We start from the raw sequence: 19380 nt of genomic DNA, 5'->3' as shown, positions 1-19380 counted from the left end.
CCAGCTTGAGGTAACAGTCAGTGTACGATCAGCAGCTATTGAGAAGTTCTGCCCAGCTGTCAGGAGGTCACCTTCTGTTGGGAGACCCTGGACAGCAGCTCCATCCAGACCGCTACACGCAGCTGTTCAGACTGAGGCATCGTTACCAAAGGTTTTGGCTGCACCACCACAAGAACATACCGAGGCAAATTGAGCAGAAACATACCTGGACCATGCAGAGAACCACAGCGTGCATCTCCACAGGCAAAGAGACACCAGTGCAGCTGAAGAAGTCTTCACCAAGCAACAGAGAGAGTGCTCAATGATTCTGGCTATGTTAGAAAAGTCACATTCTGCTCCAAACCATCAGGATTTATGTTTCTTATCTTAAGGTTCCATCTCTGCAACAAATACCACTCATCACTGACTCAAACTATCTGCCTTGGATGGGAGACACATTCAGAAAACTGCTTCCAAGCAATCACTGGCTGTTAATTCTCAGGAACAGAACCTGTGAGTGAGGGAACTGGGAAGCATCGGTCGCTTTGCTGTTAGCACATTTTGTTGGTGTTGTTCATGGCTAAAAAGTGCAAGGCAGGCATCTAATTCATAAAACCTACTCTGTAGTGTATGAAATCCACCGTGTGCTATGCCAGGTACACAATAAATAGTAATCTTTTGTTTTTAGGCATCAAGAGTACATTATTTTAATTACAGCTTATACTGAGTTGCATTCAGTTAGCTATTTGCTTGACACGGGACATTTTAAGCTGAAGAGCTGACCATGCAAGCACAACAGACTTAAGAAAAACCCTTCCTGCTAAACTTCAAATGACATCTGGATCAAATGCCTCTCGATACAGAAGTAAAGTTTTGATGAGTGTGAGCAAAGAGCAGCAGAGACACAATTTGCTTAAGTTCAACCCAAAAGTTGCTGCAGTTTGACACATGACATTGGCAGTGACAGGATGGTCAGCTTCCTATGCTTCAGGGTCGGGTTTGTTGTGAAAGAGATCTTGCTCATATCATTCATTCTTTCAGCAGGTTCTCATGTCCCGTCATTCCTGTGATCCAGAGTTTGACCTGGTGACCCCTGGGGAATGAGATCCTCTCCCAACCATCTCCTGTCCCCATTCTCTGTGGCTGGACTCCTGTAAGCCACGACCTTTTGTTTCAATGGGCAAGAAGCAGGAAGCCACAGCAGCCAGCAGACAACATCCACTGTAAACCACCAGTGTTAAATAGACTGAAGATTCCAACATCACCTGCAGAAAAAAAGGCAGAAAATACAAAATAGAACCCCTGAGGCTTATTGCAGAGAGAGATACAAACACTAATGTCGTAGCAGAAATTCTGATTACAGCATTGGAAAAAACATTTCACGTGCACTGTTGCCTCCTTTCTTTCCTCAGTGACTACACACAGCTATTAAACACTGCAAACCAGTCTGGATTACCAGTGCCATGAGGTGCACTTGTATATTAGACAGGACTTAAGCAAGTCACAAGTTTTCTTCCTAGCCCTCTGCAGAGCCACACGCTTCTGAGCCCTGTCCTTGCAGAGCCTGGCTCCTCCAACCTCCCTATCTGGCTCTTTCCACTCACCCTGAAGGTTTGTAGCCCCCAGGACTTCAGCCTGGGATCTCCAGAGAAAGGTGGTGTTGCAGCATGCACAGGAACTCCCTGCCTCTCACAAATCCCATCTCCAGGTGCTGGCTTCCGAGGTGTCCTCAGATCCAGCCAGCAGCCTGTCTCTTGGTTATTTATCCCCCAACATATGGAGCTCTGAAGCAAGAGGTAAATTCAGGGATGAGCCTGAACTCTCCTCAAGGAACAGGTGACAACAACCCTCCTTCAGCACATCATGCACAGATCACCCTTAGTTTGGCCCTTACAGCAGAAAAGCAGGTTCTCCATCACCTTCCTGTGCCTTCCCTCTCAGAAGGAGAAGGGCTTTTACCTGTGCAATGAACGGGGTTATGAGGGCTCCCACTCTGGCCATTCCACTGCATGTTCCCAGGCCCAAAGCACGTGTGGCTGTCGGATAAACCTGTGAAGAAAGCATCAGACTATTAATGCTAGGGGGAAGTTCTCTTCCCTCCAGTCTCCTAAATCAATGGAAATTAGTAAGTGGTATTACAGCAAGTTCTGTTAGACAATGACAATGAGATCGTCAACTCATATCTGGGGTAAGGTCCATTGTGAAGAGGTCATAAAAATGACTTTCCCACCATGTTCTCACTCCCCTTAAATATTCTCATTACAAAAACAACCTCCTTACCTCAGGAGTGTAAACATAAGCAGCCTGAAATCCTCCTGAAATAAAAGCTCTTGCAATGAAGAGCAGCACAGTAAGAACATTTCTGTGAGAATAAAAAGGAGAGCAGTGTTTGGGATTGTTCTGTACAATCTGTTTGTTTAACTTGGAGGCAAGTGCAATAAAAATGCTAAATTTGTTAGAACGATTCCTTTTGTTTTTTTTAATGAACCCTTTGTATTTTTTCTGGACCTTTAATATAACAACGATGCCAAACAATCTGCATTCCCACAATCACATCAGTTTTCTAAGTGTATTCATGCCAACTGATAGCTGTGGCCTATGGAAATAAGCAGTGAATGCCCAAGCTCATCTAAATAAGAAAAATATATCCCATGTTATGAATGGTGCTGACAAAAAAAGGGCACACATGAGAAGGAACCGAGAGTGCAGCTTTCCTGGGTAAAAGACATAAACCCAGGTACTTTGCAGCTTTGTAAGGTTTCTTATAACAAGGTTTCTGTACTATAAGGTTTTGTACAGTGCCTGAAAAGGTTTAAATTCAGAGAGGTCTCCTCTGGCTGGTAGGTCATTGCCTTGTTCCTCAGCCCCACGGTACAGACATTGTCACAGACATGTGGCATGAAGGCCAGCTGCAGACAGAGGGACACTCTCAGAGCTCGGCTGGAAATTTAGTACCGTTAAGATTCAAGGGCAGAGCTGCCAACTGAGTTGCTCTTTGGAAAATCTGCATGAAGGGCAGACACTGAACAATACCAAAATGTGAATCCCAGCTCTTTTGAAAGCCCCGTGTATCTGCAATGCCAGCATCAAGCTCCACCAGCCATGCTGTATAGACCTTGGGGCTCTGCCAGTCTGTGTCCACTGCTTCTCAGGTAATTGTGCCAGATCACAGAGAGCCTGTGACAAGTGAAGCAGCCAGAGCAGTGGAATGGGAGGCAGAGAGAGGGCTTGGCTGTGAAGCTCTGCCCTGGTAATTATTGTACAGTCAGCCTGGGGAACAGAGGTAATGAACGGCAGAGAGCTGTACGTGACCCAGCCACTGAGGCTCATGACATCATCTGATTTAAAAATTGTCCAATGATTATCTCCTACTCAGACAAAAGCTCTTATTTTCCCTTTTTGGTTGCTCTGTTTGCAAGATTATAGTGAAGGATTTCTCCTCTCCTGCTTCTTTTAGTTTCCTTCCAAACTTTGGTGAGAAAACCTAACATCATCCTTAATTCTTTCTCCAGTTGAGCACGACCGTCTCATGGCTTTTCAAACCACCACTTCCAGCTCTCCTGCCATCACCAAGAGAGAACATGGATGAATGAGATACAGCAGCTGTTCACCGTGTTTCACGTACCTTCCAACGCAGAGAAACAGCAGAAGACTGCAAAATGAGAAGACAAAAAAGGACAGGGCCATGGTTTTCTTGCGGCCTATCCGATCAATAATCCACAGTGTTACTAGCACACCTGTAGAAGAAGACAAGTTGGCTGTTGGGAACTGAGCAGAGGTGGAGGCTGCAGCAGCTAGTTTTTAACATAGGCTGGGTTTTTAAGATTTTAAATTTTGTTCTCTTTTTCCTTAAAACACTTTGCTGGCAGAGGCATCAATCAGGCAGGGCTGCAGAATGGATTGCCCCAACCATTGGTGCCACATGAAAACAGAAGCTCTGTGTCCCAGCTGGTGAGTTCTGCTCCATGCTCACAGCCCCACCGGTCCTCACACCCACGTGCCCACACACTCAGGGGCTGCACGCTGCTGTAGGAGCGAGCCATCAACCCTGACATCTGTTAATCACTGATTATTGCAGTGGCTACCAATGGGAATGCTAAAAATCCCTGCCTTATGTCTCATGGGAACATGCTTTGTTCATTCTGACCATTGTTCCCTGCTCATCTTCCCACTGCCAGATTTGAGGGCTCTGTAGAACTTAGTATTTTCTTTCTATTGTGTTATTTATATGCTGCCATCAAATTATTTCTCACCTGCTCTTTGATACAGGAAATAGATTAAGCTCTGTAAGTCTCACAATGTTAAGCATTCTCTCTTATGCAACTTTTCCAGATTATTTTAAAAGCTGATGTACAGCAAGTGTGGGGATTACTCAAGGATCAGAGTTGCCAGTGTCATATTCAGAGGTAATTCCTGTTAATATTTATTATTTCTACCTTACTATGTGTCAGGATCAGCTCAGTCCTTTCAGATATAGCATCAGCCCAACAGTACATAACTTCCTTTTCTGACATCCCCATTCTGCCCCCTGACATCCTCCCCAGAATGACTGTTACGCAGGACAGTCCTCCTATGAGGTAGCAACTGTGCATATTTATCTGTCATAGACTTAGAACTTTTCACCAATTAAATGGCTTTTCTTTGAGCATTTGTCCCTGAAACTATAATCTAGAACAGTGAAAATAACCTGACCATTGCCTCAAACAGATTAATATGGATAGATCATTCTCTACATCTGGAGAAACACTGGCTATGACACACTAACTATCTTGCTCGCCCTGTGTCAAGGCAATTGAAATTGCCCTATTGAAATTCACTGAAATTGACTGAAAATCATGACTGAGCTTTAGGGAGCAAGCTCTCCATTGATTCACTATATTCATGATCCTTTTAAAATAGTTCTGGAAAGTCATTTACAGATAAAAGTTCAAGTGATTCTGCCCCTTTGATTTAATTGTTACTCTTCCTCTGAATGGCTAATATGTTGCTTGGACAGAATCCATAGTCAGATGGGTCATTATAGCTTCCCAAAGCAATTACTGGTGATTTTATCTGTAGTGACCACATGGGCAGTGAAGAGAGCAACAGCTACTGTGTGCACTGCATAGATCAAATATTCCAAACAAGGAGCTCCAGTGCTGTGGGAAATACATTGGCATCAGGCCAGACAGAAGAGCCCATTCCTGTCACACAGAGCCACTGGCACTGGAGAACTGGTGCTGCTTGTTGCCACTCACCAGGGAATTCTGACAGGGTTGTCCAGAGCAGATCAGTGTAGTCTTCCTCTGTCAGATACTCACAGGTCAGGCTGCACTTTGCTTCAACTTCTTTCCTTCTACTGGATACTGCAGGAGGGAAAAAGAAAAGAAAAATAATATATATTAAGTAATCTCTTCTCTGCTTGCCTTCCTTTAGTCCTGCTATGCCTTTATCTGCTGAAATTGATAGAAGGGATGTACTGAAAACACCCTGCTGCACAACAGGTATGTTCTACCTGGAAGATACAGATGGAACTGAACAGTTTATAATGTGATTTGTGGCAGGATGTCTCCCCTCTGCAACCATCACTATCACAATGAAAACTTACACTTGCTTATCAGCTACAAAGGCTGAGTTGTTTTTCAGTCCAGGGCTCATGACAGTGAGCAGCATTACCAGCAGTAATTCAGCTCCTCGTTACATAAACTGGGATACTAGCACTTCATCTGTACTTTGAGAGGACTGGAGAATACTGTGTCATTGTAAAAACAAGTATTTTTAAAGGATGCATGCTCCTTTGTGGGGGCTAATCAGAGTCAGGCATCTCAAACAGCCAATACACTGCTGTACAAGTTTGGGATCTCTGTCTTCTTCCAGTACTACCCATCCCCTTTTTATAATTTCCCAATTATCAGACAGTTTTCACTAATTCTAAGTGTTCTGAATACCATCATGCCTCCTCTGGGGAATCATGTTTTTTAAGCTTCCTCTTAATGCAGTCAAAGCACTTTTTTTTTTACACAAAAACTTGCAAAAAAGGGTCGATGGTTTCCCAGCATTATCTTTTTTCTCAGCAGGTCTTCACATCTTGAGAACCTGGGAGCTCCACAGCAGCAGCAGTTTTCTCTATCTCAGAACTAATTAAGCCTGCCAAATCTGGAAACTCACATTTATTCAATCACTTTTTTCTCAAGAAGAACAGGTACTTTTTCTAACAGGTTTCCCTTGAACCTTGTTTTGCTGTTTTACATTTTGGGCCCAGAAACACTGCAGGATCTCTCTGCATTATGCAGGAGATGAGGAACAGTCTATCAAAAATATTTAAATTTTTAATTTAAAGCCTTAAAATTGAAGCTGGCAGCCACAGTCCTTTCCAAACTAACAGCAGAAAGTGATCTAATAAAAGATATTCCATGACTTAAGCGGGTATATTTCAAAAGAAAAGATGGACTAGTACTCACTGCTGCAGACGTCTCCTGCTTGGAAGAACTCTGTAGTTAATAAAACTAACCCATAATATGAAAAAGCATTGGAAAACCTGCAAGGAAGAAAATGAGAGAGGAAGTCTCAGCTGGTCAAATCTATAGTAAACAACATGAATCAAAATTGAACCCACTGGGTGAGGTCTTCCACCAAGTGCCACCTCAGAGCTATTTCCTATCAGCATTCAGAAAAGGAAAGGGCAGTTAGATTGAGAATGGTGATTGGGTGGTTTAATAAATTACAAATCAATACAGGTTGGGGTTTTTTTGAGGAGAAAGTTGCTGTAATTTAGCAATACCATTTAGAACTGTACTAGTACTGAGACATTTATATTTACTCTTACCATATAAACCAGAGTAACAATGTGGTCCATCTAAAATGGGGTGTAAAAAGGTCCCTCATTTTCCCTCGGTCTTCCTGTTGGAAACAAGCAGAAGTCAGATGATCAGGGCACTCGCTGGTCCTGGACTGGAGGATGCAGAGCAGCAAGGGATAATACAGCACACACTCCTATGTGCTATATCTCAGAAGGAGTGTTTGGTTTCAGCTGAGGGCTCTTCAGGTTGTAGGAGCCACACTGGAGCTGGGATCCAAGCAAAGAATTCTGCTGCCAAGGGGAATTCTCTAGGAGCAGAATGATATCAAAACCAGTTCACACAGAGGGCACACCACTCCTCCACAGGGAAGGTGAGGATCTGTCAGAACAAGTGGGGCTGGAAAGAGGTAGAACAGAACTTTGCCAGTCCCCAGGTAGCACACAATTCATGTGGCCCCCAGCCAGCTCCTGTAAATGGGAGCAGCCCCTCAGGGCTTCTGATCTAGGGTAAGGTCCTGAGGAATCACAAGTAGCCCTCCTGCAAGCAGATCCCTTTCAAACTGCGTGGTTCTGAGAGAGAGAGTGGAGGGCTCAGCCCATAAACTTGGGGTTAAGGACAAGGACTTTCCCACCCCACCCTGAAAACAAACCCATCCCAAACACGGAGAGTGTTCCTGCACAGCCCACCAAAATCACTGTGACTGAACAGAGCCTTTGTGAAATGCACAAGAGCTCAGGTCCTCACTGATCCAGACCTTAGAAAACCAAACCTCCAGCTCTGATTAGTCAGATGCTCTCGTTACCAACAGGTTCCTGCCTAGCTTTACAATTTTCCTCTTGTTCAAATCGACAGGTCTCCCTCTGCTGTCCTTCCTTGCTGGCTAACTTTGTAACTTTCTCTTCTTATAAAAATCTACTCTTTGTTCTGTAAATGCTGAGCTGATTTATATATTGCAGGGGTGCTGAAAAGTTGGCCATGTAAAGCTGAAATGAAAAAAAAAAAATCCAGTGCCATTCATACAGTAATATGCAGCTCAGAAGTAACAGCCTGAATTACTCCATCCATTAGCACTGAATAGGAGCTTGCAGCTTTCCCACTCCAGAAAATCAGGATTAGATTCAAAATTAAATACAGCCAAAGAGTCAAATTCCATCTGGTCTCATGTGTTCTGATCTGAGATCTTCAGTAGCCTCAGGTTTGATTTTCTTTAATAATAATACGGTCTGAGAGTGAGGTTAAAGAACTTTAATGCTCACTTTAAAGGTCTTTTCACTTTCAGGATTTTCATGTAAAAAAAAATGAGAAATGAACTCCTCCTCATTGTGAAAGAGACATACACGATCATCTCTCATTTTTTTATTACTGGTTGGGATATTAAAGTTAAGTTTAACATTGATTATTTGCTTATAAAAATACACATGAATGTAGCACAATTTCATTGTACCCCACGTTATTAATGTGCCTGTTGCCTGTACATACCTGTCTGGAAATAATTAATTTTCCCAAAGGCATTGGAGCTCCATTCTCTGTTGCTATTCGCTTTAAAGTGGCAATTGCTTTTTCTTGATTTCCAGATAATACATCATACCTGGCACTTTCTGGCAGCCACTAAGAGAGCAAAGCAAATCACATGCACAATGATGTCAAAAACACAGCAATAAACAAACTAGGGATTTTCTTTAACAATTCAGAGAACCATCTTGCTGCCAAGTGTCAAACTCCTTATTAGGTTTTAAGAAACTACAAAACCCCACTTTCACCATAAAGTCAGAACCCCAGACTAAAATCTTTCCTTTCTGTTACCTTGGTTTTATTTTTGAGAGATGTGAGGCGTTTTTGCAGGTTCACTAAACCTTCTCAGTAGGAAAGGCAGATAACAAGGAGCTCTAGGCATTCCAAAATTTGCATTTTTAATCTCCTTTTAAAAAAGAGCATGTTAGCACCTGTATAACTGGAGGTATTTCTGAAACGCAATGTCAGTGACTAAGGAATAAAAAGAGCCACTAAACAACCTGACAAGGACATATATCTTCCTAGGTTGCCCAAGGAAGCTGTGGCTGCTCCTCCCTGGAAGTGTTCAAGGCCAGGTTGGTTGAGGCTTTGAGCAACCTGGTCTAGTGGAAGGTGTCCCTGCTGCTGGCAGGGGGGTTGGGACTGGATGAGCTTTAAGGTCCCTTCCAAACCAAACCAGTCTGGGATTCTGTGATTCTATGATTCTATGATTCTATGATTCTATGATCTTAGAGAAGACTGAGTGAATGGCAAATGTATTACCTAACAGTGCACTGAAGCTCAGGTTTAACTCATATACATCTTATTTTAGAATCTGACCTGCACTGTGCAGATTTGACCCCTGATTTGAGTGGATTTTTTAAGTGGACAGTAATGATAAAAGTTATGATTTTGACAAAGTAATTTTTTTAAATTTGAAAAGCAATTGGGGAAATAGTAACAGTTTTTAATAAAATGTTGATTCTGATGCGACTGAAACAAAGTCATTAAATTGGAGAGGTTTCCAGGCCTGATTTGGTTTCACAAAATTCTAGCCCACCATTGTCCTCCAGCAATTTACAGTCACATAACACAGCTCTCGCTGGAATGTTTTTATTAGTGCTCTGTTGAAACAGCAGCATTTTTGTCATTATTTCTGATGTTTCAAAGAGGACACCAACAGCGAGCCCAAAACTGTCACGATTTCCTTCAATCAGGTTACAGAATCAGGTAGAGAAGTGGTAGATTGATGGAACTTATATTCATCTTTGAAAGGATACTTACAAAACATAGGACAGCGAAGAGCAAAAGTGGGAGGGCAGAAAGAATGAGAAGCCACCGCCAGCCAAGAGTGGGCATCACCAGCACTGCGAGAAGGACTTCAAACACAGTCCCAATGGCCCAAAAGACCTGCCAAAGGGAAAAGAAAAACAGTCACAAATGAGAATCAGAGTGCTCCTCAGGCCTCCTTCTTTCTAACATGCCAAGATGTGCTCTCTAGGGACAGCTGGAGAGAGAAATGCCAGAGACATTTCAAATATGCACCACTGTATGGAAACAGAGTCCAGACATTTTAAGGGGATTTGTTGAAATGTTGCAGAAACTAAAATGTTCATTTCTGAAGAGCACTGACTTTCTCTGGACACTCATGTTTAACTGTAGGTAGCTTCTCCCAAAGAACAGACTCATCACATGGTGTTTCTTAAGCAAAATGACTGTGAATGTACATGTCTCTGGTATTTGTTTTCCTTACCAAACCAAGCTACCAAAGCCACAGAGTTTGGCCTGTAGATGAAAGAAGGAATCGATACTTTCTTAGCAAATAATGGAGCTGGCCTCCTCTTGCATATCCTACCCATGCAGGATTATTCTCCCTTAGATTATGACTCCATTTAGCTCATTATTTAATGCTCAGAATATATTGCTAAGGCAGGGGTGCTCAGAGGCAGCCAAACTGTGGCAGAACAAAAGTGACACAGAAAGGAGAAATTAACCTACTGAACTGTCTTTACGAAAGATTAATCAGCTGAATGTTGATATCTTAGATACCTTAGAAAACTGGTTTTGCATTGAGAAGCTGTTTCAATTTGGTGAGGTTTTCCACAGGGATGCTCCTTCCAAACTGACAGATGTAGATAAATAACAGGACCCTTCAACCATCCATTAAAGGGCTGCAAATTTTGCCTTAAAGTATTTATAGGGCAAAATTCCATTCTCTGTGACTTCGATACATTTGGGCTGAATTTGGGGAGCTGAGTTTAGCCCTGCATTTACCAAACAGTCAGATCTCCACTATCCCATTACTGAGTTGTAGATTAATTTCACCATGAAATTAGATGACACCCAAATGCCCCCCCTTGTGCTAACAGCATTAATTTATGCAGCACTGGGTGCAAGTTAATTTGCAAAAAGGCAGATGCAACAAAAAGAGTGGAGCATTACATGAATGCTTGATGCTCCTTTGGACCTGAACTGGTACTGGTGTATGGGGGTAACCTCAGCTCCACATTAATGTGGACAATCAAGATTTGACTGCAGCTATATGTGAGATTTCTAGTCAGTAGGATTGAATGGATGCAACCAACAGCAGAATTTGTCCCTCTAGGGACCAGAATGCACAGCTACACTGCTCACCTCTATTAATAAAATGCATTTTGCTCTGGCTTTCATTGGAAGGAATTCAGCATATAAGGTTACCCTGTAAAGAGTGAACATTGAGAAAAATGGCACGTTAGCACAATGAGAAAAATGGCACGTTAGCACAATGAGAGAGGTTCAAACATTTCATTTGTCTCTTACTAAAACTGCCAAATCCACAGCAGTAACACAAACCCCCTTCCCAGCCCTCAGAGTCAGCCAGGCTGTGGACACTGGTTCAGACTCCCCTTTCTACATCAGAACAAAACCCCTTTGGTTCATCATTGCAATGGAGGGCAGAATTTGCTCTGTTTGAGTGATTTCGTAATCCTATAGTTGTTAGTTAAACATAGCAGTTCTTGATGCACATGTTTTCACAACCCTGCTCTGGTCTGGGACAGGCATTACATCTGTTCTTTTCAGTGTGGTCCATCAGCATTCAGCACAAACTCTTGCTGGGTAAAGTATTTCTTCAGGGCTTTACAACTGGCTCAGAGAATTTCACATCAGTCTACTCTGCCAAGTTTCAGTTCTCCAAGAGGTGAATACTTTCAAGGTCTGATCCTGTTACTGGTATAAAATAATTTGCATTCTTTTATTGTGGGAATTCAAAAAGAAATCATCTAACTCTGCAGAGTCTTTGTTTCATGACTGTGCCAAAGAGTAATGGTACAAATTCTCTGGGAGTATTTCCTGAGGATGAACACAACAGCCAGCAGCCAGTCAAAGCTCTCTCGTCTTCTGCAAACTGTCTGGTAAGACTTGTCATTCTTTGCTCCTACCCTGTTTGCATTCCATTGACTCATCCTGTTTCTGCTTCTAAACTCCTTAGGCTTTCTTTGATGTTTGTGACTACCTTGACAAATGGTGGATTGATCTCTGAGTAGCTTCCCAGAACTCAGTTCCTCGAAGTACAAAGTTGCACACACTATTATATTAAATCAGTGATGAAGAGAAGGAAATAAAACCACGTAATGAAATGTAGAGCAGTCCCCTACATATCACAGCAAAAACCAGGAGCTGATTAATGATGTACAGAACTGTTTTCTTAAGAGAATACTCCATATCTTTGCAAGGCTGGTTGTTGGCACTGTGAATGAACAGTCATACGCAGCGGTAGATAATATCTCACAGAAAATTCCCCAAGGAGGCTACAGCTTCTCAAGTGCAGCTCTTACATACATATAGATAGAGGGATATCTGCTATGGTCAGTTAAGTTATTATTGCTGGATGCTTTCTTTTTAATAGCACCTTGCATAAAAGTCTCTCTCACATACACATTATAGCATATACAATTATAAAGACACAGATGCCATCCCATTGAAATTCACCCACTCATACCCACAGTTACGTAGCCTACTTAAGGACATTAGAAAGGAGTTATTTTTCCTGCTTCATACATATTTACTCCTCTGTCAAAAGAATCACAATTATAGTCAGAACAAGAAACAGGCTCAGCAGCCATGGAATCCACTCTGAGCTCTGCAATCTTTGTCTCTCATTAAGTCATGTAGCCTTTGTGCATTACCCACCCCTCTGTAAAATGGCACTAGCTGGGCTGCAGCTCTTCCACTGGGGCTCTGTGGAACATCATTAACATGTGTTTGCAGTACAAGGCATTATTAACTCTGATGCTTTGCCTTTCTTCTTCTCCTGCCTCATTCCAGTTGTGCCCAGCTGGAACTGCGTGGCAGAAACTGCCTCATTGTTGGTCAATACACAGCAGGCTAACAATGTTCCTGTTTTACATACACGTTACGCTTTTGTGCAGCTGCTGAAGGTGGGCAAGAGAGTAGTAAAAGATAATTAATAATATTCTGATGTTCCATCTCAGCTCTGAATATTTTATCTAGGAATGGCAATAGAAAAGACAGGATATTGACTTGCCTTGTGAAGAAGTCTATGAGCCATCAATCAAAGTTAGACTCTGACTTCTCTGAAATAGCACCTCCATGGGGCAAAATATCAATTATTAATAAGGATAAAAGACTACACAGAGAGAAAATGGCTATACTCATCCCTTTACATTTATAATTAAAAGCCTAGAGCAGAGTGATTTATTCCAGGTGGAAAATTTAGAGATCTCCCTCTTCAGTGAATGGAAGGACCCAGTAATAGAGAAATACCAGAAATGTGCCTGAGCCATCAAGATATCTTCAGTGCTCCCAGTCTGGGGCATGTGGATTTGGAATTCCAACTCCAGCTCAGATGTGAAAGTTCAGGCTCGGACTGAACAACAATCTGCAGTTTTACAGTCAGGAGTCAGGGCTCAGCTCTGCTTCTAAATGGGAGGGTTTAAGTCATGACCTATTTTGCAACAAGACCGTGACATCCCTCATGGGCTCCACAACTGAGCAATGCAGTGTTAGGCACAGCTACAAAATGCTGTCTGTTGTGTTTTACCCACTTCTAGGTGGGCTCTTTGGGCATCTCATTTTCACCATGGTTTACCTGAGGGAATGAGAGAAGTTTAAAAGGATTTAAGTCATGTAATACATTGCTTGTTCACACAGAAATCGTTGTAAATCTGTTTCACTTCAGTGATGTATTAGGTACCTTCAAAGCCTTCTCAGAGTTTAATGTCTTAGTTCCAAAATACTTAGAAAAAAATTGCTTGAGCCAACTGAACAGAGGCACGTCTTCAATTTGACATAAGCATTTTTTAAAAGATAAATAGAAAAGAGAAAGTTTGGACTTGTGAATATTTACTTACGACTGAGGCACTCCTCCAATCCCAAAGCCCACCAGGCCCCTCAGCACCAAGATCCAGCTATACACTGGTGCAAAACCACTGAGGATCCCATAATAGAGCGTCCATAACACGCTGATCTTTAGGCCCTGTATTTAACAAGCACAAGGAAAAGAAAGTCTCTGCTGTAACAGAAATTAACAACATGTAAAGTAGAGCTTCAAATTCCTCTTATTTCACGGGATGTCAATTCTGGTTCTGCTTCATTCTGCATCATATATGTGGACTATGACATTTCTGAACTTCATGCACTGAAACATTCATACTGTAGAAATTTTACAATACATTCTAGTAGGAGCTGAAGACTTACTGTTTTTCTCCCATACTGGTCTGAAATGTTTCCCCAGAGGGTGGAGCTGGACATCATTCCCACAAACACCACCTGTGAAACAAGAAAAAAATTTTCCCTTTAACAACAAGAGAAGTGAAAATTTCTATATGACAGTAAAGAGAACACAACTTCACAGTGAAACTAGAGAATTTCAGCTCTAACAACGGGGCAAAATGTCCAGGTGTTCTGGGTATAGTTCCTTTGCAGTGGAGACTATTAAAGATAATTATTCATATAGTGGGATTTTTCAAAGTCACTCAGCATTAGCCTGACTTCACTCCCATTGACCTGAAAGGGAATTTGCTATTGCCCAGGAATGGGAATGAGTGTGAGCAGAGTGTTCAAGCCAAAGTCTCTCATCTTCTTCCAGTGGTGAGTCCATTTTCAGAAGCTGCCTTTCTTTTGTTGAGGTCATAAATAACATAAATAAACTGAATCCCTGCCAGGCTACTTGTCATCACCTCACCCTTATCTTACCTGTTAAATTGTGAACTGCTGAATTAGACCAGTGCTGAATATTTTTGAGCTTTTGATAAATGGAAGAAAATTAATTATAAGAAATGACTGGAAAGCACAATTTGCCACTAAATGGAAATCATTGTCTTGTTTCTGGCATGGGTGTTTTTTGCTGAAGGGCTTTCCTAACCCACAAAAAAATCTTTCATCTGCTTCACAGCACGGTCCCACTGAGAGTTTCATTGGCATTACTGAGGGGACAGGCAAGTGGAGACAGGAGCAAGTGCCTGGGTTGGAGAGGGAAAGCAACCAGGCACCCCTCAAGTCAGCTTTGTAATTAAAACATCCATCCAGTGACAAATCAGTCTGACACCAGAATGTGCACTCTGGTGTCATCCACATTGTGAGTCCAGTCCTGCAAGATGCTGAGTTGTCCAGTTCCAATGAACATATTCATGGATAAAAGCTCAAGGCAGAGCTGTTCTAGGAGCCCAGTGCTGGTGCAGTACTTCTCACCCAGCTCACCTCCAGTCTCCTCTTGCCATTCTCAGTAAGTTATCTCCAGTCTGAATGGAGATAAAATTAGACCTTACAACTTCAGAAAAGTCTGAAAAAAACCTGAAGTATCAAAGAAAATATTTTGTATCCTTTTCAGTGGTGACACCAAAAAGTATAGTTTATTCTGTAGATGGGGAGAGAAATGAAATCCTGCTCAATGAGGGTGATGGCAAAACCCAAGCATGTTTCCCCCATCAGTGCACTAAAACCATAGGAATTTTGTCTGAGAAAGAAGTGCATGCTGAAGCAATAAGTGGGGTAAGAAGCAGTTCTGTTTGTCAAAGCTTTTGTCTCACGTCCACTGATCCCTTCTCCTTCTGATTTTGCTCACCAAGAAGAAAATTGTGCTGAGTTGAAAGAAGGAACAAAAACCCTCCCTCAGATGGGCTGGCTGCATTCAGCTATGGGAAAGAACATGATCTTAACTGACTTAAATCTACTGAGCATTTTGACCAATTTACACAACACCACAAACAGCATCAAAAGTTAAAGGAAAAAGAAATGTAGGAGTTAAAGTGCCTGCCATACAATAGTGGCATATGCTGAGAGAAAGGTCATAAAACTAGTTTTCTTATTCCTAAAGGCATTGCAACAGCATAGCACCATACTTAGAGGTGGTATTGTAAGAGTTCTGCTTTCAAAGATCACTGGATGATCCACCTCAAAGAACAATTGCTTGCTCTCTCTCATGGCTCCCAGTCTGGCTCTGTACAAGTGAACTTAAATGTGGTGAGAGAGAAAGATTTTCAAGAAAGACAGTAAAAATTTACCAATTCTTTTTTTCAAGTAACCAAATGATCTGAATTTTAGGATGAGTCTGAGTCCATTCATATATATTCCTGGAAACTGCATGAACCTGAAACTTGCAAAATTTCCTCAGTTCTCACTGAGTTTCATTTCTTCAAGCTCTGGCCTTTAAAAAAAGACTCCTATATTCTTCTGAGCCAAAGGCAATCTGCAAAGGCCATGAACAGATTTAACTTTGGGATATAAAGCATAATGTCTGAATAACAATGAGTGGAAAAACCTTACAGAATACAGGAGCTGTCAGTTATTTTTCCTACCGATGTGAGCAATGCAACCTGCCAGCTTGGTAATCGCCACTCACAATGAAGCTGAGGAGCTAGGATACTTAAAATCATCATTTCCATAGCATCTGCCATCTAGAAGGGTAAAAGAGAAACAAAAATAATTCACTGCCTGAAAATTAGATTGGTACAGCAGACAATAATATACCTTCTTGAAATTAACCTTGTTTCTGCTGCTGCCATTCCCACTCTGTAGGTGAAACAAACCAGTTATGTTTGCAAGGTGCAGTGGATGCACGCAGTGTAAACCAAATTCCACTCCTGATTCAGGATCTAAACCATGGTAGATTGTAACCTTATATGTTAGCTGATAAATACAGGCTCCAGATATCATTACCCTAAAATATACCACAGCAGATGTAACATACAGTGCTTCAGAAACAGCAGAAAAGTGAAAACAAAGCCTGCCTTTCTGTTCTTGATTTCAAGGTTAAAACTAGAAGTACTAGGTTGCTGTTCACCTGAAAGTGTGAATACGAGTTTTCTAGTTCTAAAAAATACTAATTACAAGAATACTGATACAGAAAACAGAGATCACAGCTAATGGGGTGAATGTAGTAAAATCACTGCATGAAAACTGAGATCTGCTTCTGTGGGAACAGCCTGGTACCCTTTCCATGTGAAACAAGTATTTGAATAGAGAATCAAAATGATTTTTCAAACCCTGATTTTTAATAACTTCAGAGATAGAGAAATGAATGAGTTATTCATTACCCACCCCCCACCAGGTTTGAGTCCAGCTGTCATTTTAGAACATCAAATAAAAGTCCTTCTTTATCACACAATTATCTGGAGACTTTTTGTCAACAGAGAATGGCTACTTTATTTGAAATCCTTGAGATTCTCTAACTGATGATCATGCAATTGACCTTGACAACAATTACTTGCCCATGCTAATCCAGTAATAACAGACAGTTTCCACTGGAACTTTCCAAATCCAATGGCTTCCACCGCATCTTCCACCATGAAAGTATCTAGAAAGAAAACAATTTTAGTGCAAATGTATATTCTTTTCCTAGGAGGAGCCATCCCTTGAGACAGCGTTTTCTGTGAATGCCATTACTGATTAAGTGGGTAATCTACTGAGATCTAAAATATATAACAAAGCTACTTCGCTTTTATACAGTTCCAACTCAGGAAAATCTCTGTGTTCTTCAGGAATCATGTGAAAGCCAAAATAATTCTAAATATTCCTAAAATATTTGATTCACATAGAAACAAATCAGTGTAGCACCAATGACTCCAGTACACGTTCAGCCTGTCACTCCTGGAGTGACTCCACTAGGCACTGAAGTGCAGCTTCCTCTGGTGATGAGGATATGAGCTGTTCAATAGCACACAGCAACACTATGCAAGTGATGGGGAGTGCAGAAGAATATTTTAGTGCATGGAGACTCAAACTGTAACTATTTGAATCAAGAATTTGTCCAAGACTCATATATCTTAAAACATACTTTTGTTAAAAATGCAGTTGGTTCTTGTTTCCCACACATTGTCATGACCTCATTATTTTGCTCTGTCTGAGGAAGCTGAGATAACTCAAATTCTTGTGCTCAAGTGCCAAATGAAATACACAACAAAAATACATTTTGATATTTGAGTTGTTTAAATCAATTTAAGGCTCAAGGTGTTAACACTTCCAGCAGTTTAAAAAGTACATTCACCACAGAAAAGCTTTATCTAGCTAAGAATTGGACGACCTCACAAAGCAAAAGACAAAAACACAAACCAAAAGGAAATAAAATCTAACTGATAAAATGATGCAGACATCGTGAGACCTCAGTCTGTGACTTCAACCCAGGTGTCTGATGTGATGGTGCCAAAGCTCAGCACATTGGGTTGCACTTTTTTGGGCGACGGGCCAACTGCAATTCTACGTATATCTGCAAAACTGATGCACTGAGTCTCTTGAGAAACTCACTGGGCTCCCTCCATGGGATTCTGGCTTCCTAGTGCATCAAAATGTTAATAAAGTCCCTGGCAAAGTCCTACAAAATCTTAGTATGCCTTGTGCTAAGACACAAACAACACTTCTCCCATCTTCTGAATCGGTGTTGCCCTCAGGGCAGTCAGCACTTCTCTGCTGGGCAGGAAGCAGAGGCTGGGATGCACGTTCATTCTGTCCCTCTTGTCCTCTAGGCAAGGAGGAGACAGGAACACGGCGGAGGCTCCATGCTTAGCCTTGAAGGTGAGCCACGTGTACCTGCTCCAGTAAACTTGGTGATGCTTTAGGAACACTGATCAGTTCTCAAGGAAACTAAGTCAAACCTCCTGTATGAAATAGGTGGATACACAACTCCTTAAAAGGGTCTCTTATCAGTAATGCAAAAATAAAAATCTGAAGCACCTCTCAGAGAACAAGGTGGCTAAATCACGATTTTCAGCTGTAACATAATTTGCCTGAGTTATTGTTTCCTTCTTCTATCTGGGGATCTTTAACTTCTCTAAACCCAATATATTCAGCCTGGTTGCAACATGACTAAAATGAAGAGGTCACACTTTTCTCCTTACAGGAAAACAAGAAACCTACTCACCATCAGTTGGGTTGGCAAATTCTTTTGGCACTGCAGCTCCATCCTCTAGTTCAATAGGTTCTAGCTCTGTCTGAACACCCTCAATCTGAATTTCATGTTCTCCTGAAATGACATCCTCATCTGACCTTGAACTTTCCCCAGTGCGGCGAAACTTGACCACCCTAAGAATACAGAAAGGAGGATTAATACTCTGGTGGGTCTTCTCCAGGTCGAAGCTGGGCTTGGTCTGTCTTGAAGCCCTGTTTGGTCAAACAGCAGCCAGGTTTCTGCCCGTCCTCCTGCCTCCTTTTCACATTCACAGAAAAACTGCAGAGGTACATTGCTGTGTGATGTAAACACCATTTTTGTACAAAGAGGATGTTATAATGATCAGATATAAAGTTATATGGTTCATGTGTGCATTTTTTGAATCTCTTAGATAATGACATTGGACAGAATAAGAAAGTGAATCAGAGGTCACTTCTTTTTTCATTAAGTCCAAGTCAAGACTGAGGAGCATACCTGCTGCCAATTATAGCCCTGGCACCTGAGATGATGATTGTCACATGGGTGTCAGGCTCACAACTGGTTGCATTTTATATCACAGCTGGCACTAGCTGAGAGATGATCATCTAATCTCTGCAGCAAGGCCATGAAGAGAATAAGACATGAAAACAGAACTTTGTTAAATTGACACAGCTTTTACATTTGGGTTGGAGTGATTTTGTGTGACGCTTCCTGTATAGAGAGGAGATCCATTTTCCACCCAGGAAGTGTCCTATGACCAAACAAAGACTT

At 41.7% G+C, this 19380-nt stretch overlaps 1 protein-coding gene across 1 annotated transcript; it reads right to left on the bottom strand.

Annotated features, from left to right (window-relative positions):
- Nucleotides 1–479: 479 nt before the first annotated feature.
- Nucleotides 480–18764, bottom strand: SVOP (SV2 related protein; the record flags this gene model as incomplete). The annotated part of the gene is made up of 15 exons (XM_010162057.1): nt 480–1244; nt 1939–2028; nt 2260–2341; nt 3605–3716; nt 5217–5324; nt 6420–6496; nt 6785–6858; nt 8238–8366; nt 9534–9659; nt 10884–10947; nt 13601–13725; nt 13947–14018; nt 16046–16144; nt 16958–17043; nt 18604–18764. Coding segments are annotated over 15 exons (1612 nt in total), but the record flags the coding sequence as incomplete, so codon positions are not given.
- Between the last annotated feature and the right edge of the window lie 616 nt (nt 18765–19380).

The sequence above is a fragment of the Antrostomus carolinensis genome, unplaced genomic scaffold (assembly GCF_000700745.2).
Source record: "Antrostomus carolinensis isolate BGI_N321 unplaced genomic scaffold, ASM70074v2 scaffold39180, whole genome shotgun sequence".
In the NCBI taxonomy this organism is placed as follows: Eukaryota; Metazoa; Chordata; class Aves; order Caprimulgiformes; family Caprimulgidae; genus Antrostomus; species Antrostomus carolinensis.
This window is presented reverse-complemented; position numbering and strand designations above follow the sequence as displayed.